Below are 21,327 nucleotides of genomic sequence, written 5' to 3'. Positions count from 1 at the left end.
TGAGCATCAAGCTGAGGTCCTGGAGACAGGGAGGAGGATTAGGGGGAAATGCAGACATGTAGTCCACCTAGGATCTCTGCTTGGCTACCACTCCTATGAAAAATGAACACACCGATTCAAAGCAACACAATCATCCGCATTTTATTTGCATCTCCCTTTGCAGGTTGTTGATTTTCCACCCTGCTCTTCCCACCTGGGTTCCTTCAGTCCCATCTCCCTCAAGTTCCCCCATGCAAGGGAAAAAGATACTGGTTGGTTTTTGCCAAGGTAGACATAGCTTTCTCAGCAGGCCTGCCCTACACTCTCAGGGGAAGTTTGTATCCAAGGGTACAGCAACAGAGGGAATCCTCACAAGAGGATACTTTGACCACAGGGAAGGCTGGATCTTTTCACAGAGCAGAACTGATTTGGGGGGTGGGGCGGGGTGTAAGGTGAGCAATATATTAGGCAGAGGTGGGAAAGGAAAGTCAATGAATACTAGAAGAGAACTCAGGTGTGGAGCCCAATCTCTGCCCTGGTGAGGTCTCTCCAGGTCCTCAGAGGTGGGATGGTGTCCCTCCACCCACTACCACTGTCTCCCCAGTGATGTAGCTGGCATCTTCAGAGCACAGGAATGACACGATGCCTGCACAGTCATCTGGCTTGCCCATCCTGGAGAATAGGGGCAACAAGGAAGGTAGTGAAAATCAAACAACCCCTGATCTGGCCCACAGGGAATGAATTTGTTTAATCAAGAAGTATCAGGTGATTTATCAGGACCAGTGTACAAGCTTCCTGTCAATCAAATAGGATTGGCATGATGATGAGCTGTCGTAATAAATACTGTATAAATACTGTACCCTGCAAAACCCACCACACATTATATTCAATAATACAGAGATACTTTGGTTTTTAGAGAACTCAGGACAGCAAAATCTGACGTCATACAGATAAACTGGTGAGCAGCGATTTTATTTGTTTCGCGTGTGTGTATACTGTTCCAGTGTCTGGGAGTCTGTGAGACAGTAAATGGTTTGTTTAAAACGGTTGCATTTGTATGGCTTCAATTCACAGACAACTTTTTCAGGAATCTATTTTTGTCCCTTAAAGTCAGGTTCATTTTGGGAGAATGTGCTAATTCTCAGTGCTTGTATCAGTGATTGCATAGTTAGGGAACACTGTAACCTAACTGCTGTAGAATGGTCTAGAGGTGGGCAGAATGGTCACTTCAAACCTAGAAGGCTGGATTAGTGCGGTTCTCCATCCTAGCTGCACATTGTAACGTGCAGTGAAAAAAGATGCTTAGGTCCTACACTGGACCAATTGAAAAAGAAACTCTGGGAGTAGAGCCTGAACATATGTCGTTTCACAAGTGCCTAGATGATTCTAATGCACATCTAAGACCAAGGATGTAGACATTCACTGGGGCTCCAGGATGATGGTACTCTGACATGTCAGCGAGTTGTGAACTAGGTGTGCGGCTCATGCCTGACATCAGAAAAGCTTTGGGCGCACCTGAGGGGGTCTGGGATGTTTGGACCAGTAAAGACTAGGCATTGCTGGAATGTGTACTTGAAGGGACAAGACAGGGTAGCCAAGAGCTGGAGGCAGGGAAGATAGAGGAAGAGGAGCCAGACAAAGGGGCCTGAACAGTTTGGCTAGCCCTGTGGGGAAGAGGTGAGTTTTCTTAGCAAGGGGAGTTTTGGGATGCCGTGAAGCTCTTCAGTCCTTTTATCTGTATTGGAGGATCATCAATTTGAGCTTTAGAAACATGGCTTTTTATTCAAAGGGAACTAAAAAAAAAAAAAGGTTCTGGTTTTGGTCTTGGTCCCTGGGCGCTAGGGTTGCCCAGAGATGGAGGCCACACCCAGGTGGAGAGAGAAGTCAGGGCTTCTCCCAGAGCAGCGCTCTGCTGAAACCCAGAGCTTCTGTGTTTGGTTTGTGCAGTGGGAGAGGACCTCTAGCACGCGCCACTGTAGTGATGCAGTGCTCATGGACTTATGAGGTCTGTGTTTGCGGCAGAGGAGAGCTCGTGTTGGCTGTGGGACCAAGTGACAGCAAGCTGTGGGCTGTGTGAGGGACGAGACCTTTCGTCCTGGTCCTTCTCAACCCTCCCCTGTGACAGCCTTACCTTCTTATCTGCATGACTTTTTTAATGCTCTCCTCCCTTGCCTTGTCCATCCAAAGCTGTGGGAAAAAGGGACATCTTTTTATGTGGCAGAAGAGGAGACAGAGAGGGAGAAAGGTGCATGTGGGGTCTGCTCTGGACAGGTGGCTGGAAGGGGGGAGGTTGTCCAAAAGCCCAGGGTGGTGGGGGTGGAAGATACTGGGGTTCGTCATCTGGGAAGATACCCTTCTAGGGTCCTGGCAGTCCTCACCACTTTGCTGAAGCTAGTCTTAATGAGTCCTGGTGCCAGGCAGTTCACTCTAATGTTCCTTTGGTCGAGCTCTCTGGCCAGGTTCTTGGTGAGGCCCAGCAATGCTGTTTTACTAACATTGTAGGGGCCCAGGCCCTGGGGAAAGGAGACAGCGGGTCAGCGTCTTTGTTTCCAGTTCATTCTTGGTTCTTACTGTAAGGCATAAAGGGCAGTAGATAATAGAGGAGTCTCCTAAAGGGAGGGTCCTAGCTAGAAAATTGTCTTGTGGGAAGTCACACATAGGTTAAGGTTTGTAGAGGCAAGGTGTCTATTTTGTCGGAAGGGGCTTGGTGGTATGATTCTAAAAGGGGACATATACTTCTCAGGGTGACTGGGAGAGTGGAAAAATGTAGGATCGGGAGTGGGGGTGGGAATGGAAGTGGTAAAGAAGGGGGATCTTACAGGAAACGGGAGGTAGGCTCCTATGGAGGCCACAATCACCACTGAGCCACCTCTGGAAAAAGAAGACAATGATCCTCTTCCCAATGGGATCCTGGCCCTCAGCCCACATGAGGTCTATCATACCCAGGCTCCCTCTTACTGTCTGTACCCTCGTTTCTCCATCTCTGGCACCACTGCCTTGGTCATGAGGGCTGTGGCCTTCACGTTAATGTCCAGGATCTGAAACCAAGAGAGAAGAAGGAGAAAGAGCATGAGGTAAGAGCTGGAGAAGGCAGGGCGATGAGGACTCCCAGGGCGGATTTCCTGAGATGTTTGTTGGGTCCTGGTGCAGATCTCAAAGATGGTTTGCCTGGAGCCTGCAAGTGCAGGAGCCGAGGCCAGGGAGAAGCCCCTTTCAGAGGCTTATCCAGCTAGAGAATGACATATTAGGTTCCTATGGGAAACAAAGGAACCTGGTCTATCTTGTTTCCTAACCAACCGAGCACGATTTGGCCTATATTAGCTGGAATACTTTGGATTTGAGCTGGATTTTCTGTGTTTCTTCTGACTAGGAAGAACCTGGAGTTGGGCTGGCCTCCTGGACATCCCCCAGAGTGGGCTGTGCTGCTCAGGGAAAATGTGGCCTGACCTCGGGCACTTGGGGTGGTTCCAGCCATTTCTCTGGCTTCTGAGCTGAGGAATCAGATGCTTTTGGCCCTCCGGGATGGACTGTCTGGATGGACATTTATTGGAAAGTGGGATCCTGAGGGGGTACTTTTGAAACATAGTCTACAGTCAAACCCCACATCCATAATTTAAAACAAATGCACAATCCTCATTTACATTGTTCTAGTTACTGCTGGGATATTCCCCTCCCATACCCTCCATGCCGACTTATTATTTAAAAATTTTTAATCTTACAGAAAAGTTGAAATAGAAGTACAATGAATCTCTAGATATCGTTTACCTAGATTCACCAATTGTTCACATTTTCCCCCATGTGTCCTACCTCTGTAGCTGCATAATTTTTTCCTGAACCACTGAAGATAAGTTGCAGTCATCACAATGCTCTATCAGTAAAACTTTAGCATTTTTTCCAAAGAATAAGGACATTCTTACACACCACCAACCAGTATCACACCAAGACATTCAACATTAGTAATAATGATTTTGCCAAATACGCTGTCCATAACAAAATCTCCCCAATTGCCTCCTCAAATGTCCTTATTTTTAAAATCCAGGGTTTAATCAAGGATCAACCACTGAATTTATATTTGATGTACTGTGACATTTTAAAAAATGCAAATTAAAAAGAAAAATTACTTAGTTTAAAACTGATTTTCATGTGGTCTTTATTCAGACTGCTCATGAAAGATGTTTCTTTACTTTAAAGAATATCAATCAGGAACTGACTCACTGAAGTGCATTTGGCACTTTGGTCTTTATGTCTGTGAAACACTGATAAACAAACTATAATATTTTAGTATCCTTAAACTTCAGTGTTGAGAAGTTATTGATGACATCAGAATGAAAAGCCAAACCAGGGGAGATCATAAAAAATTCAGCATTTCCAAATATGTGTGAATATTAACCTTAGTAAACAAAGACAAATATTTTAATTAAGGCTTCATAATTAAAAGCTGTAGGTATGTGAAATACATCACAAATATAATTATGTGTGCTCACATAAAAACCTATATTCCACACTTGAAGTTAGACATCTGGATCTCAGATTCTCTTGACATTGAGGTTAAGAAGGAAAGAGCATGGGTCTTTTTCAAACATTGTATGTTATAAAGTGGTAACAGGTCATTTCGCTTGACTAGCAGCTATTAAAGTTTTCCAGCTAATGAGAAATCGTTCTTTTTTGGCAGCTGAAAAGGGGGTGGGGAGGGTGTGTGTGTGTAGGCTTAAGTGTATTAGTTATTGGCATCGAGCTGCCATGTCTCTGCTGGAAAAACACCAGGAAGAAGAGCCTGGATGAGCAGGTGCGGGGAGAGAGATGGGGAGTGAAGCAGAAGAAGGCTAGCAAGGAGCAAAGGGAAGAGCCAAACTGGGGAGAAGCAGAAATGAAAGAGGGGCAAGGATAGAGGAAGCCACCTCCCACTGCCCTTCACCAGGTGCACTCCAGGTGTGGGCAAATTACAAAGATTCCTCATATGTACAGAGGCACTTGACAAATGCATTCTAAAAGCAGCCTGAGTTTGTTCTGGCTGTTTGCTAAGGCCTTTCTCCTGCTCCTTTAATCGCCTCTCACCTTGTCCCACACCTCCTCAGTGACATCCATTAGGTTTCCAAAGAAAGGGTTGACTGCAGCATTGGAGATCAGGATGTCAATGCCCCCATGAAGGTTCACAGCCTGGAGAGAGAGGCATAAGGTCTGAATTAGGACGGCAGGTCAGTGAGGGAGGTGCATTTATCAATGTGGATAAAGATTTTCTTCTTAGGAACAAATTGATGTCAAAATGACATCTCTTTTTCTTGAAACATTTCCCTCCCCAGCTTCCTTAAGTTCTACTGCTAAACATTTTGGGTCTAGTTTCTTTTGTGGTCTTTTCTTCCTGCCCCCACTTCCAGGGTTGTTGCTGACCTTTTACTCTTTCCCTTTGGGGAGCTCCTCTATTCTCATGGCTTCAGGTCCCACCTCAAAACCTACTTCTTTGGAATATTACTCAGCCATTAGAAATGACAAATACCACCATTTGCTTCGACGTGGATGGAACTGGAAGGTATTATGCTGAGTGAAATAAGTCAATTGGAGAAGGACAAACATTGTATGGTCTCATTCATTTGGGGAATATAAAAAATAGTGAAAGGGAATAAAGGGGAAAGAAAAAAATGAGTGGGAAATATCAGAAAGGGAGACAGAACATGAGAGACTCCTAACTTTGGGAAACGAACTAGGGGTGGTAGAAACGGAGGTGGGCAGGGGGTGGGGGTGACTGGGTGATGGGCACTGAGGGGGGCACTTGATGGGATGAGCACTGGGTGTTATTCTATATGTTGGCAAATTGAACACCAATAAAAAATAAAAAAAAAAAAACCCACTTCTAGACTTCTTTACTTTTCGCACCAAGTCCCAGTCCCATTTATCCAAATGCCTACTGTCCAGTTCTCCTTGACTGAGTTACCATGATCTCAAACTCAATCTGTCCACACCTACCTGAACAGAGAAAATGTTTTATTTATATATTTATTTTGAGGGGGGTAAAGATTTTATTTATCTATTTGGGAGAGAGAGAGTGTGAGCATGAGTGTGGGGGAGGGGCAGACAGAGAGGGAGAAGCAGACTCCCCACTGAGCCTGGAGCCTGACATGAGCTCAGTTCCAGGACCCCGAGATCATGACCTAAGCCGAAGGCAAACACTCAACCATTTAGCCACCCAGGTGCCCCTCAGCTAATATTTTTTATTATTTTTTAAAGATTTTTATTTATTTATTCATGAGAGACATAGAGAGAGAGAGGTAGAGACATAGGCAGAGGGAGAAGCAGGCTCCCTGTGGGGAGCCAGATGTGGGACTTGATCCTAGGACTCCGGGATCAGCCGCTCAACTGCTGAGCCACCCAGATGTCCTGAGAAACTGTCATTCATTTATTTATTTATTTATTTATTTATTTATTTATTTATTTATTTATAAAAAAGATTTTATTTATTCATAAGGGACACAGAGAGAGGGAGAGGGAGAAGAAGCAGGCTCTTCATGGGGAGCGTGATGCAAAACTTGATCCCAGGACTCTGGGATCACAACCTGAGCCAAAGGCAGACACTCAACCATTTAGCCACCCAGGTGCCCCTTGAGAAACTTTTTTTTTTTTTAAAGATTTTTATTTAAAAAAAAAAAAAGATTTTTATTTATTTATTCATGAGTGACACACAGAGAGAGGCAGAGACACAGGCAGAGGGAGAAGCAGGCTCCCTCTGGGGAGCCGGATGTGGGACTTGATCCTGGGACTCTGGGGTCATGCCCTGAGCCGAAGGCAGACTCTCAGCTGCTGAGCACTCCGGAGACACTGTTTTAAATGGACTGACAGGACATCACCACTGGGAGGGGCCTTTAGATCACTCAGCCCAATGCAGGTGAAGAAACTGAGGTCCAGGGAAGTGAATTTCTCAGTAATGACATATGAGGGTTGGCTAAGGAACAGGAGGCCTGCTCACTGGGTCTTTGGGAAAGGCCAAGTGATCTGCTTAGGGCACAACCTAGTTAGTGGCAACAGATCTGAGCATGGTTTCCCTTCTACCACAGAGGTAATTCTTAAGAGCCCTCTAAAAGTGAGCTGGGGTCACTATGAAAGTGGCTACCCAGGAGCCACAGTGGGGAAGACACCACCAGCCTGGGCTTAAAGCAGTTTCCCACTCAGTTATGTCATTTCTCTTTCCCCTCCCCCCTTTATTGGCATGGAGGTGGGGAAGATTCAAGGCAGAAACCGAGATTTAAACTGGGGAAGCCAAGATACGGCAACATCTCACCTCGCTAATAAACTGAAAGTAGGCAGTGAAGGCATGTGCCAGAGTAACGAGTGGCCAACCAGAATCTGCCAACGATACGTGGCTCTAAAACCAGACTATGCATTTACCCAGAACAGGCGACTCTGATGCCTTGGGCGAGCAGCACTAAATGGGCCCTCAATCAACTTTGTGCTTCATGATTTGGCACACAGAGGGGTGTTATTAACAATGTGTACCATCTGCTGGCTCCCGTTTTAACTAATTATTCTTGCTAACCAGGTGCTAAGCTCAGTTGCTTCCACACCGCGGAAGGAATGCTTGGGCTGTCAACATGTAAATTTAACAAAATTTAAAGTCACATAAGCTTTTGAAACCAGTATCAATATACTGTCTGGTGCTCTCTTTAAATTTTGGTGTCTCGGCACAAAGCTCCGGTCACCTGTCTTGGCTCTGTGTAAGTCTTGGCTATGGACTTGTGATGAGCGAAGTGTAGAATCAGCTAGAAAGGGGTGTGTGCTGTACTCTGCCAGTGTATGGTTGGGGGCAGGGGACCCAGCAGCTTGGAGAGGAGAAAGGTCTAGGTTTTGATTGAACAGAGAGAAAGACCCATAGAAGACTCATGAGAAAGGCACAATGACCACCCAGGTGTCTCCTAAGCCTACTCTAAATTGTGTGATCACTACACTGAAGTGGTTAGGAGTTGAGTGTTCTGTGTTCCGACAGGTATATTTTTTAGAAAGAGTATAGTCAAGTGGAGAAGTGGCTGATCTGGATTCTGTTCCCCACACCTTTGAGAAACTTTGCAGTGCAGATTTGGAAGCCAGTGGATAGTAACCAGTCTTTTTATTTACTTATTTTTTGAAAGAGAGAGAGAAAGCAAGCGCTTCAGTGGGGGCAGGGCAGGGGGGTGCAGAAGGAGACAGACAATCTCAAGAAGACTCCCCGCTGAGCTCAGAGTCCCACGTGGGGCTCAATATCATGACCCTGAGACGGTGACCTGATCTGAAATCGAGAGTGAGCTGCTTAACCGACTGAGCCGCCCCGGTGCCCCGGTGCCCCGGATAGTAACGATTCTTAAGGAGCGGCCTTCCCCACTGCAGGGTAGCAGCTGGCAACACGCAGAACCCATCTCCAATACTAATAAGTATCCTCTCCTCTCCTGGCATTCTCCACCCTGACACTGGCCATCCAAATGACCTGAGAGTTATTTTTGTCTCATCCCTCCTATTTCCCATTTCTCGACAGTGGGTTAGGAAGAAAAAAGAAAATCTCACTTGGCTCCCACTGAATGTCTCTTGGGTGTATCCATTCTGGTCCCACTGCTGCTGCTCTAGACCTGAATGACAGAAACAGCTTCCTTGCTAACATTCTTGTCTCGGAGTCTTTTCTACTCTAATATGTCTTCTTACCAGTGCCAGATTATCCTTTTCAAATCTTGCTCGAAACCTCACATGGCTTATTTCCTCCAAGAACATCTGAACTCCTTTAGGAGGCTATGGAGACCCTCGTCCCTTAAACTTCCCACCAGCACTCCAGAGCCTGTGTTCTTTGCTGTGGATTCACAGGGCTCCCCTGTTCCCTTCAGTCCCTCCTTGGCTGGCTGCTTATTTTGCAAGATCATCAGGAACCCTGTTCCTCCTCTATCTGTCCAGTCTCCCCTGCTCCCGGAGGTCTAGCTCAAGCCCCTACCTCTGAGCCAGGGCTGTAGGACAGGTTAAGTGGACCTGGTGGGGTGAGAGGTGGTTTCCCTGGTGGGATTTCGACCTTAAGTTGCTAAGCACATTTCATATGGCTAGTCAGCAAACTGGCTGATCCCAGTTGGATCTCCCAGATGGTTCTCTTCACCCTTAGGAGCAAGGTCCCGATCTCAGGCTCTGTCCAGCCACCTATGCCAGACTAGGTGACTTCCTTTCTTCTTTTTTTTTCTTAAAGGTGTATTTATTTATTTTTAGAGGGGGTGGGGAGGGGCAGAGGGAGAGGGAGAGAGAGACTCTTAAGCAGACTCCATGCTCAGCATGGAGCCCTCGATCTCAGGACCCAGAGACCATGACCTGAGCCACCCAGGTAACTTTCTCCGACACACATTTGGCTCTCTCCAATGCACATTCAAGCATCTGCCAAATGGTTCCTTAAAACAGAATGATTCTATCCTGTCTATCCTACCACTGTTTACCATTGTTTAGGGTACCCCTCTTCTATGATGATTACCAAATTATTTCTGTCACCCTTTCAATCTGTTAGCACCATCCTGTACTTTCTATCCAGGGTAGATTCTCCCTTCTACTCCAGGGCATAATGTGTGTGCTCTGAGCCTGAGAGAAGAGCAGCCTCCTTTGCCAGATAGTCGTATTTTCTTGTGTAGCTGGAAGGCTGGTGCCAAGTACCAACTCTGACACTGGCTTAGACACTTTCTTTGAGACTTACATCCAAGTGGGCACCAACGACCTGACCTGATGCTAATGGAGAAATGCCTGGTGATCTGTAGTCAGCTCAGCAGGTCTGGTTTGCCTTACAGCTCTTTCTAACTGGCTGAGGGACCTTGGGATGCTACTCCAGCTTTCGGAGCAGAATGTTCCAAATGTTCCGAAACCAGGAGAATAGTCCTTGCCTTGCTTGGGTTGTTGTCAGGTTTAGAGATAACCCATGAAGGCTCTGAACAAAGTGGATGGCACACAGTAGGTGGTTGAAACATGGCGGGCTGCCTCCTGGAGGTTCCCAGGGACTCAACTCTATAACCTAAAGAACAGGGAATTGATTACTAGCCTGTAGCTGGGAACATCTATTTTGCAATTGCATTTACCCTTCTCATCTTCCCAATTAGTTTGGAAACTATTAGGGATGCCTGGGTGGCTCAGTCAGTTAAGCGTATGCCTTCAGCTCAGTTCATGATCCCAGGGTCCTAGGATGGAATCCAGCATCAGGCTCCCTGCTCAGTGGGGAGTCTGCTTCTTCCTTTCCCTCTGCCCCTCCCCCTGCTCATGCTCTCTCTCTCTCTCTCTTAAATAAATAAATAAATAAATAAAATCTTAAAAAAAAAAAAAAAAAAAGAAAAAAGATTGGAAACTACTGGAGAACCAGGGCCAGCTGTTTTTCTGGGTGACCGAAGGGATGATGCAGGGTTGAAGCATTAGAGTGGTTTTTGATTTTCTGACTGGGATGGGATGATTCTCAGAGACATAACAGAAAGGAACACAATAAAAACGTGCTGGAGGATTAGTGCGGGGAGGCAGAACTACCGGTTATGTCTTAGTTAATACTGCTGGCTTGGATCACATCAGTGATGTCTAGGAAAGCAGGGAAGGAGGCTCAGGCTGGCTCCCTTCTGCCACTCCGGGCTCGGTGCCCATATCCTTGTTGCTCACCGTGGCCACCAGCCGCTCCCGGTCCTCGGCCTTCCCCACGTGGCACACGGTGCCGGTCACGCTCAGCCCCTCGCCCTGCAGCGCTGCCACCGCCCGGTCCACGTTGTGCTGCTTCCGGCTGCTGACCACCACGTGCGCCCCGTCCCGGGCCAGGCGCCGGGCGATAGCGAAGCCGATCCTGCGGCAGAGAGAAATAACTGTCAATGCCAGGACAGGGGAAATGGTTGAGAGGTGGGCTCCGGAGTCAGAATGCCCAGGTTTGAATTCCAGCTCTGCCTCTGTTGGACGTGCTGTCTGCGTTACATGTAAAAGCGGGCTAGTGGCACAGCCATTACCGCACAGATGGACGGGCTTAACATGTTCTTAGCACTCATTTACTGATTTCCCCCCAGGGTTTTGGCCCTCGGGCTAGGTTCCTAGGAACTGATAATATCTTCCTCATATCCACCCCATACCCTATAGGGACTGAGAGGAGAGAAATGAGCAACAGCCACTTCCATGGTTGAAGGGTCTCATTTGAAAGAGCCCTTGCCCCAGATACCTCCCTTACTTATTCTACATCGGTTCAAAATTATATTGTTAATTATGGGGGGGGGGGCATGTGAAAGGGTGGGTCTCTAGTAAAAAATGTAAATTTTTTACATTACTCCTGTGGGAGTAAGGGTTACACACTCTGGAAGTGTCTGCCATTAGCATTTTGCATATATTTGTATTTTAGATTTGTGTAGTGCCGGCATCTAGCAAAGTCCTGTGGGGATGAGAAATGGATAGACAAGAGCGGTGGGTGAGAAACAGGGCAAGGGCAAAATGTACTGAGCTAAAAAAAAAAAAAAAAAAACACCTGGACACATGGGTCTTGTGTCCTGTCCAGGTTAAGGGGCGCCAAATGCAGTGGCTGGAACATTTCCACAGTCGATGGAGGCCGTGGGATGGGATTTTTGAATCCTGAGCTCTCGGATTCCTGGTGTTTGGTCTTCCCAGACTCTAGGTGGGGCCGCTTGCCTGGGGCTTGCCTGGGGCCGCCCGGAGCCCTGGGAGCCTGGCTTGCTGGAGGCTGCTCTGAAGTGGCGCAGTTGAACCCGGGGCAGCTGTGCCAGGAGACCGGTGGGAGGGGGGCGAAGGCAAGAGGGCTCGGAGGCGCTGCAGGCCCACCATGTGGCTCCTTCCTTCTGGGGTCGGACTTGGCCCGGGAGTGAAGTCGGAGGCCGGGAAGCAGAGGTCAAGGGGTTAGTACCTGTTTGCAGAGAGCTGGGGCCCCCGAGACTCCGGGCCGGCACTCACCCGTCGGTGGAGGCCGTTACTAGAGCCACCTTATTGGCGAGCGGGTCCTGGCGCGCCATCCCGGAGCTGGCCTTCCGCACAGACCTCCACGCCCGGGCGCCGCAGGCCAGCGACAGCCCGGCCTTCTGCATGGCACCGCCTGGCGGTGCAGGAATGCGGGACACCCGGGCGGGACGACCGCAGTGAGGAAGAGGAACCGGGACCTGGCCGAGCTCCTCGCCCGGCGCCACGCCTCCGTCCCGCCCCCAGCCCGGCTCGCCGAGCTCCGCCCCGCTCCCCTGGCTCCCGGGAGCGGGCTGTGGCTGCGGAGCGCCCCCTGCCGGCCCACGGCTGCCGCACCCTGCTGTCCTCGGCTTCGCTCTGGCCGTCCCTTTGGGGCCCGCCTCTTGGCGGGAACCCACAGACTTCCCTGCCCTCGGCAACGTCCCGCCGCTTGACCTTGTTATCTTTGCGGGGCGGGAGAGCCTTAAAGTTGGCTGTTTTTCTTTCCCAGAACTTCGAGATGCACCTCCACCTCCAAGAAAGTCTGGGTCTGTGATAGCTAGCTCACAAGAGAGCAAATGTTTGGAGATTGCCAGTGGAAGTGAGGCCTGTGGTCCTTACGGAGTCATCAGGTGAGGGTCTCAGGTGAGGGTGGAGGAGCCTGGGAGACAGATGTGATGGGGAGGAGCAGCCGGGCTAGGTCTGGCACTGCCCTTCACACTGGCTGACGGTCTCCTCCATCCTCATAGGCCCGGAGGGCAGACTCTGATCACTATGGTAACCAGTGTGCAGAGGGAAGAAGATCCTGATTGGATCAGACTTCTGGTACCCTCTACTCCAAGAGGACTGCCCCATTGTACAGAGCCTAAGTGGTAGCAAGAGGGGAGAGGATCTCCCAGCCAGTGATGGAAACACAAACCCAGGGGTACTCAATTCTCCATAATCACCATGTCCCCAGATCTTAGCCTTTGTCCCAGTTCAATAAATATTTATTGAAGGTAAAAGCATTTTATAAACTGGAAACTACTAAACACGTAGTAATTTTTGCCACCATAGAGTTATTATTATCGTTGCTACAGGCTAGGCTCTTCATCTGTAAACAGAGGATGCCAGGGGAGATGATGGATAAAGTCCTCTCAAGCTATATATTCTGGATCTGAGACTGCACCCTACACTTCTGCTGAGCAGGCTGGAATGATCTCTCCTCTGGGTTTCTGAGAGAATTAATAAATCTGGAGGGCATATGGGACACTGTAGAAAGGCCCCAAAAGACCCCCAAGTATCTGTCTGGATTGGTTGAACACAGTGGCCTCCAAACGCCAGACTGAGAAGTAGTGCTGATCCATGGCAAAGTTTGCACTCCTTCAAGGCAAACTGAGACAGAGAAAGGCAATATAGTGAGATTCGTAAAGCTAAGCTTATTTAACTTGACAGTTCTTTATCCGGGGATATGTTTTGCTCCTTTTGTGTGTGTGTGTGTGTGTGTGTGTGTGTGTGTATGTGTTAGTCTTTTTTGTTAAGATAAGATGATGAAAGCAGATGGGTACGTTGAGAAAAGTGTTGTTAGTTGGTAAAATCACCAGTCTGGCAACTCTATATCAGTCCTTACAATTAGAGGAGAGAGAGTCCTAGTCTATGAAATTCAGTTCTGGGGATTGCTGTTTAATAGAATTCATACTTGCTAGAAATTCATTTAGTATACGTGTAGTTCTGCAGAGCAGCTAAAAAGAGATTTCAACGTTCAAAAGGGGATGTATGGGTAGCAAGTGATCTATCAGGCATGCACTGGATTTATAGTATATTCCTCAACCAAGGAGCTACAGATGCGGTCCTCAGCTTTGGTACTCAGCACATCCTGATGAGATAAGAGAGCCGAGTCTAGTTTTCCCCATATCCGGGGAAAACTGACTCTCTGACTGGTGCCCCTCAGTCTGAACCTCATGAATTATTGATAACAGAGGCTGGATAGCATGACATTCCCCCTCCCCTCCCCATTCAGAGCTAATGCACTGTGGGAACCCTTCCCAGTGCTCTCCACCTGTGGGCCCTGGGGAGAGTATGTAGGAGGATTGGAGTGGGGGTTCTCAGGGCTTTGGGCTCACAGGGAAAGGCCATCACAGCAGATCTGATCTCTCTTCATCCAGAGCAGAGGCAGGCAGCCAGATCCAGGGGCTGAGGCTGGGGTGAGGAGGGAGACCACACCTCAAAGACCAAAGTGTTCTGAAAAAGAGAATTCTGGCCTGGGAGCTTGGTGAACATCACATGGACAAGGTTGATATTTGGCCTCCAGGACCATTTCTTTTGGGAGAGCACAGGGGACATTAGGGAGGGGGATCTGTGGATAGAAAAGCGTAGAGGGAAGGCAAGTGGTGTGGGAGCCTCTAGCTCCTACTCTTCATCAAGCTGGTTTGTTGGAGATGGTAGGAGGGGTAGGAAATCTTTGGGGGAAATACCTGGGTGTGTAGGAGTCTCTTTGAAATGGGGAGCAGTAATAGGCAATGGGATTGCTGCGGTGTATGTGGAGGTGGTACCATCTGCAGATCCTGAGGATCTTCATTGTTGGGGAGACACTCCCATCTTCCTTGAGGGCTGACATTCACCTGGGATGGAATTTAAGTCTTGCATTTTGCAGTAATCATCCTAGATGGTCGTTGACACAAGTCAGAACTGGGTGGCGTGGGAGGGAGGGCTGTGGGATAACAGCAAACTTTACTGAATGCTCACTCACTGAGTGTGGCAAGTGTTGGTGCTTTTTATAAATTTTATTGACTGTTTCTAATCTGGTGAGGTAGGCATTTTCATCCCCAGATGTGAAACCAGAGTGAGTCATGACAGCCTGACCTGCTGTGTATGTTGAATAGCTATGCTTCCTTTTTCTGACATTGTTGGGGAATGACGGTTTTCATAGAAATTAATTTTCTCTGAATTGGAATTTTACTTTCAGCACTGTTGTTTTAATCATTAAATATCTAGTCTTTAAATTATGAAAATAACACATGCTCATGATTTTAAAAAGAGACCGAATGTTTTAAGGTGAAAACTGAAAAAGTAACTCTTCCCTATGCTGTTTCTACTTACTCCCTGTAGAGCTCCTGGTCTGGTGTATCCTTCTAGAAGTTTCCTATGCATTGCATGCATTTTTCCCTTAAAAATGTTTCAGATGAGTGCAAGAACACTATATATACTGTCCTTCAAACTGCTTGCTCTTCTTTATCCCCTTTTTCCTTTTATTTCTTTCATTTCTTAAAATACATTCTTAGAGAATGTTCTGAGTGGTACACAATAGATCTACTTTGTTCTCTCCCTTTTAAAAATAGCTGTACAGTATATTCATTGTGTGGATATTCCCTAATTTATTTAGCCAGTCTCCTACTGATGAACATTTAAGTCACTTCTAGTGTTTTGTTATTTCAAACAATGCTTCAGTGTACAAGCTTGCATGTATATATTTTTTGTGTTTGGTGCAAAAACATTTGTAACATGGGTCAAATGTTTTCAATTAATGGCTATGGTCAAATTACCTTAAAAAAGGTTTGACCAGTTCTGATGGATTTGTTTTTCTAAAGTGAGTTTACCTGTTGTCCTACCCTCTTCCACGTAGCACATAGGAAAGTTTAAACTTTGGTTGATAGCTGAAGCTTAACACAGTGTGTTGGCAACACTGTGTGGCCTTGATGGCTGGGAGCCCGTAGAGGTTGGTGGGTCCTGCTGACCTGCAGCCTGCACACTTGATGTGTACTCACTTCCACCCAAGTTTGGCATTGAAGATGCCAGCCCTGTGATGCCAGATCTTAGGAATTTTTAAACAGAAGGTAGAAATCTGAATTTTAATATGAACTCTTTGATTTTTGAATGTTGGCAAGTAATTTACTTAAAAAGAAAGCAACCCCTCCCCCCCCACAAGGCACCCCCAAAGCAAAACCCCAAACTAAAGCAGTGAATGTATCTGTCAGTGCTAGAGACTGGCTGGGTCTTTGCTCATTCAGTTGCAGTGGCTTGCTTGGGGTGCCTGGCTGGCTCGGTCAGTTGAGCATGTGACTCTTGATCTCAGGTGTGAGTTCAAGCCTTATGTTGGGTGTCAAGTTTACATAAGACAAAACAAAACAAAACAAAGAAAAATATAAATGGCAAGGCTTATTAATTTTGTGAGATACTGGCCTATCTAGAATCTCATATCTCTTGTATAGCTTACTGAATTTCTGGTTTTTCAATTTTTCCCCGATTGCCCTGTATTTAGGCAACTGTTCATGAACACCATTTAGTTTCATGCATCCAGTCTTTGTACAGGTCCTTCTCAGGAACTCTGTGCTATGGGTTCTTAAAAGGTTCTTATAAGACAGTCATTGGCTTCTCTTTTCCCCACGCCCATGATTGCTTCTTTTTTCCCCATTTCCAGGATTAGGAACGGGTGGTAGTGGTGGTGGTGGGGTGTTCCCCAGTCTATTTTCAGGTAGCAGTTGGCTCTGTCTTGGTCTTTAGTGCTTTCTGCTGCTGGTTGCTTCCAGGAACTCCAGGATTCTAGGTTTCTGGTGGTTTCCACGTGGATGCTGAGACACAAGCTTTGGGACAGGGATAAGATGGGGAAGATCACACTTCCCCAGCTGCTTTATTCTTTATTCCTTACAATTCCATCACACCAAGAAATTCACTGAGGAATTGTGGGTAGTGTGAATTACAATATAGAGGGGCAGATCCCCCCAAAGGGATGCCTACTATGACTTCTCCTTGGGTCCCTTATAGGCACAAATACCCTGTTTTCAAAATTGTGGTTTCCCCCTTTCCTCCCACAGAGACAGGCCTTGCAAGATGCAGACATGGAGATGCAGGAAACAGCTCAGATCCTCCTTCTAGAAAGGACTTGTGCTGTCTGCTGGGAGCCTGATTAGCTGCTAGCCTTCAGCTGACAATTAACTCCTTCTCAGACTGGACCCAGCCATTGACCCAGCAGGACAGCGGACAAGGACTATCCTATTTCTGCCTCACACAGGGCTCTTCTAATCGGCCATATTTGCTCTAGAGCTTCCTATTGGGCTGGCCTTATTGTCAGACCTTGTCCAACAGCTCCTTTTTAGTCCTGCTTCCTCCCTCTCTTTTTGCAGGCGTTATTCCTACTCCACCCTTCTTCTGACTCCTGACTCCAATCAGGCATTTGCTTTGCTGAGGACTCACTGGCAGTCTCTTTCATTACCCAAATCCAAGTTTGGCTGCTTGACATTCGAGAGCCAATACTCTAGAGACACGAATTGGTTGGGAAGGAAAGGTTGCTTTGTTTAGGAAGCGGGTAACCTGGGAAGATGGTGGACTAGTGTCCAAAGACCATCTCCAAAGTCCTGGACCAAGCAGGGGGTTGTTCAGGGGGAAGCACTGGTAAGTGGTGAAGGTCCACGTGCAGGAAACCAATAGTACAGCAGTTAATTATTCTTGGTATGATCTCAAGCAGACTTGCTAGCATCAGGGAAGGCTAGTTTCTAGTATGGTCAAGCTTGATCTTAGAACATCTTGTTCCTTATTTCCCCAGAGTCAGTGTTCTGTTGAAATCTCAAAGAAGCTATAATTAGTCAAGTTAACAGCTAGAGGACACAGGTCAGTTGGTTAAAGGTATATAGCTTTTAGGCTGCTTGAAACACAGTTAACATTTTCTTCAGAATCTTTCCAATGCGACAGTAGGAGTTGGTCTTCCAGAGGATCCGTCCTTGTCCTGGAATCAGAGCATCAGAGCACTCTGAAGCAAAAGTCTTCTGAAGCTATTAATTCTTGCCAGTTTGACTTATTTGATGAGGGGCATTAGTAGAAAATTGCAGGGTGCATTTTGGCTGACTTCGGCCACCACGATAGTGCAAGTCCAGTTCTGGAGCTCCATGTTTTCCCTGAGATCTCACTGGAGGATGAGATGAAAGTCCCCTTGTCTCTCCTAAGGTATTCCATTTTCCTGTGAGGAACTGAACACACACATGCACACACACACACGCACACACTCTTCTAAGAACCAATAGTGATTCTTAGGGAGAATGCTATCCAAAGCTACAGTAAGAAAGAGAACCATGTCCCTAAAGGTGCCAGCCTGCCCTCTCTGGAGATAGCATTTGACATTCTTATGCAAAGCAGCTTCAGTTCCTTTGCCTTGCTTTTACAGAACAGTGTAAGAGGCCTATGGTCTGAAATGAATAAGGCCTGTCACAAGACTTGCCAAAGGACAGAGCAGTCTACTTCTGAGGGTTTTCTCTTTTGTTGGGCCAGATCAAATTCTTGAACAAAACTGCACTTCTTTTAATCTCTGCAAAGGAAATGGGGGTAATTTAAGGATTTATTATCCTTTTGCTGCAAGCAAACCCTTGGGAGTGAAGGGGATGGGTGTGTTTGTCCTTCTGGTTGCATAGACTCTACCCACTCATTTTGAACGTAATGACAAAGGGTTTGTTCTCATCTTTTGATACTTCTTAAAAAACCCAAGGATTATACAATACACACATTCTGCGCCTTGTTTTTTAAAAAAATCTTTTTATTTTGAAGCAATTATAGACTCAAAAGCAGTACCTAGAGTCCCAGTGTATGCTTCCTTCAACTTCCCCCAGTGATGACACCTTATAGAGGTGACATCTGTAATACAATATCAAGATTGGGACATTGACATTGACGCGATACTGTTAACTAGAGCAAAGACCCTATTCAGTGTTCATTTTTTATGTGCACTCTTTTATGTGTGTCAGTGTGTGTCTGTACACTCCTCAACTTGTTGGTATATCTTAGAGATCTTTGACTAGCGGGATCATACAGATCTACTTCATTCTTGTTCCTTTTTTCATTATCTGGATGGATTATTATTTGTCAGTTCTCTATTGTTTTTAGTCGTTTTTGCCTTTTCTCGAATACAAGTGATGTTGCAATAGCATCTTGGTCCACATAGCTAGGAGGACTCTGTACTAAACCCACGCCAATAGTTGAGTCATTAAGCCAAGCGTATGTACTTTGGCATTTGATAGAAATTGTCAGTTGCCCTCCAGAAAAGCTTGCCCTTCTCTGGTCTCAGGGAACCTTCCTAAAGGGCAATTCAGTGTGATGATGCCTAGCTCTTCACAACCTCCTGGAGCACAGTTTCACCAAACATCTTAATTTTTGCCAGTCTGGGTGAAAACATTTAAAAAATTTACATTTCTTTATTAAGATGATTGAATATATTTTCACATATTTACAGGTATTTATATGTTTTGTTTCATAAACTGCTTATTCATATCCTTTGTCCACTTTTATTGGGTTGTTACTCTGTTTTCTTATCTATTCTTATAAACTCTTTATGAAAGGACTGTCATGAGTTGCAAATATTTTTCTCAGTTTGACTTTTGAATTTGTCTTTTGGATGTCATATATATGTTTTACATTTTTATGGAATCAAATGTATTTGTCTTTTCTCTTATGGCTTCTGAGTTTTATGTCATGTTTAGAAAGGCCTTTCTTACAGGAGTATAAAGAAATTCACTCATGTTTTCATGTAGTTATTCAATATTTTTCATGTAGTATATTTAATATGTGTCTGTTTAAATCCTTAGGGCATCTGATATATTTTTTAAAATTTTATTTATTTATTTATTCATGAGAGACACAGAGAGAGAGGGAGGCAGAGACACAGGCAGAGGGAGAAGCAGGCTCCATGCAGGGAGCCAACGTGGGACTTGATCCCGGGACCCCAGGATCACGCCCTGGGCCGAAGGCAGGCACTAAACCACTGAGCCACCAAGGCTGCCCTGATATTTGTTTTTGTATGAGAAGTGATATAGAGATCCAGGTTAACTTTTTCCTCCAATGGTTAGCCAGTTATCTCAGCCCTGTTGGAATTATTCCCCCATGTTTTAATTTCTTTATTATTCCCATATATATTTGAGCCTATTTCTGGTTTCTATTTCATTCCATTGATTCGTCTATCTCTTCCCAAGTCAGGATTTTAATAGCTATTGCAGAGAGGAAAAAAGAAAGTGGAAAAAGTGCCATAAAATAATTTCAAATGGAGTGGCATGGCAATTCAGAGGAGGGAAAGAGTATTTTTAGTTTGGGTGGTTTGGAAAAGCTTTATGAAAGAGAGACATTTAAGATAGAGCTTAAATGAGCTTCATTAGTCAAAGGGAATAAAAAACAAAGACATGGAGGCAGGAGGTGCTGAATATCTGTGCAGATGCCTGTTGTATCTCTGCAAAGGAGCCCAAAGTCCACCACTTGGGTTTTTATGTATGCATGTCTTGAATACAGTCAAGAGCATTAAGAAATTTTTGTACTACCCTTTTGAGTCATTTTGGGGATACATTTATTAACTATAATAGCTACAAGTTGAGTGCCTACTATTTGCTAGGGATATCCTATGTCAATTCTAATTCTCACCACAACAAGCAAAGTTAATATTATTATTCTCATTTTAGGAATGAGGAAAAGCCTCAAGTAGGTAAAATAACAGATCAAAAGTGGCTGCACTGAGATTCAAATCCATGGCCAGCAATAAAAAACCAAACACAGCAATGAAAAGCCAGAGTAGAAAATACAGCACGTTACCCACGTTACCTGGGATCCCTGTACTTCCTTGCATGGCAAGGGAAATCCAGTGCCAGCTCTTTGCCCAAAGCCAGCATGATGTTGGAAGGTACGGGAGAGCTGGAGGGGCTTAAGAATGTCCCTTCCTTCCCTCCATAGCCCTTAACCAAAGACTGTGGGGTTGAGATATACATATTCTAGCTCTTTTTGTCTTCTCACTGAGATGGCTTTGAGGTGTGACCTGCAGTGTCCCCCAAGTCCTTTGTGGGAATGAGTCCAGATTACCCTCTGGCTTGATATTGCACCTTATGTGGCCTAGCCTCCTCACTTCCTCTCTTTTCCCTGAAAATATTTCTTAATACATCTCTTTCACATGCATCTTTCTCTAAGGCAGTACTGTCTCAAGAAAGCTTTGGTTCAGTTATGTGGAGGCGTGTGTGCGTGTGTGCATGTGTGTTTATATATTGGGTTGCCATTTCACTTGAAATTTTTTAAAAAGATTTTATCTATTTATTCATGAGAGAGAGAGAGAGAGAGAGAGAGGCAGAGAGGGAAGCAGGCTCCATGCAGGGAGCCTGAAGTGGGACTCGATCCCGGGTCTCCAGGATCATGCCCTAGGCTGAAGGCAGCGCTAAACCGCTGAGCCACCGGGCTGCCCTCACTTGAATTTCTTACTGGGGAGCCAAAAAGTTTGAAAGCCACTGTCCTATAACACATTAAACTGTCTCTATTTGTATAGCATTCATTGAGCTGGAAAGTTTCCTGGGTGCTCCAGAATCAGAATGGCAGATCATTTTCCAGGTCTTATTGCCTATTTGAGTCCAGCAACTTAAAATATTTTGAATAAAAATGTATCAGTCATGGGTCTAGAGAACACCATCGACTTTGACACAATTGGTTAGGCTGTTCTTTGAACTTCTTTGGGCAATCAAGCCTGCCAAATAGCTTTCAAAGTCCAGA

At 46.0% G+C, this 21,327-nt stretch overlaps 1 protein-coding gene and 1 long non-coding RNA gene across 3 annotated transcripts; one reads left to right on the top strand and one right to left on the bottom strand.

Moving 5' to 3' along the window:
* Positions 1 to 115: 115 nt before the first annotated feature.
* LOC140639688 (dehydrogenase/reductase SDR family member 4) lies at positions 116 to 12,123 on the bottom strand. 2 transcript variants are annotated; one of them, XM_072837962.1, is made up of 8 exons: positions 11,872 to 12,123; positions 10,591 to 10,768; positions 5,035 to 5,136; positions 2,947 to 3,017; positions 2,799 to 2,850; positions 2,358 to 2,492; positions 2,111 to 2,166; positions 116 to 651 (listed from the first exon to the last, which is right to left on the bottom strand). In XM_072837962.1, exons 1-8 carry the CDS (start codon positions 12,000 to 12,002, stop codon positions 537 to 539), a joined length of 840 nt encoding a protein of 279 aa, XP_072694063.1. In that variant the 5' UTR covers positions 12,003 to 12,123; the 3' UTR covers positions 116 to 536. The 2 variants fall into 2 exon arrangements, with proteins under 2 accessions (XP_072694063.1, XP_072694064.1); XM_072837963.1 differs by having other exon boundaries at positions 2,938 to 3,017; positions 11,872 to 12,102.
* On the top strand, positions 11,632 to 12,857 carry LOC140639689 (uncharacterized). The gene is made up of 3 exons (XR_012036315.1): positions 11,632 to 11,816; positions 12,365 to 12,485; positions 12,603 to 12,857. It is a non-coding gene; the product is annotated as an uncharacterized lncRNA (long non-coding RNA).
* Positions 12,858 to 21,327: the final 8,470 nt, after the last annotated feature.

The sequence above is a fragment of the Canis lupus genome, chromosome 9 (genome assembly GCF_048164855.1).
Source record: "Canis lupus baileyi chromosome 9, mCanLup2.hap1, whole genome shotgun sequence".
Lineage (NCBI taxonomy): Eukaryota > Metazoa > Chordata > Mammalia > Carnivora > Canidae > Canis > Canis lupus.
Note: the sequence above shows the minus strand (reverse complement) of the source record. Positions and strands in the feature narration are given on the sequence as shown.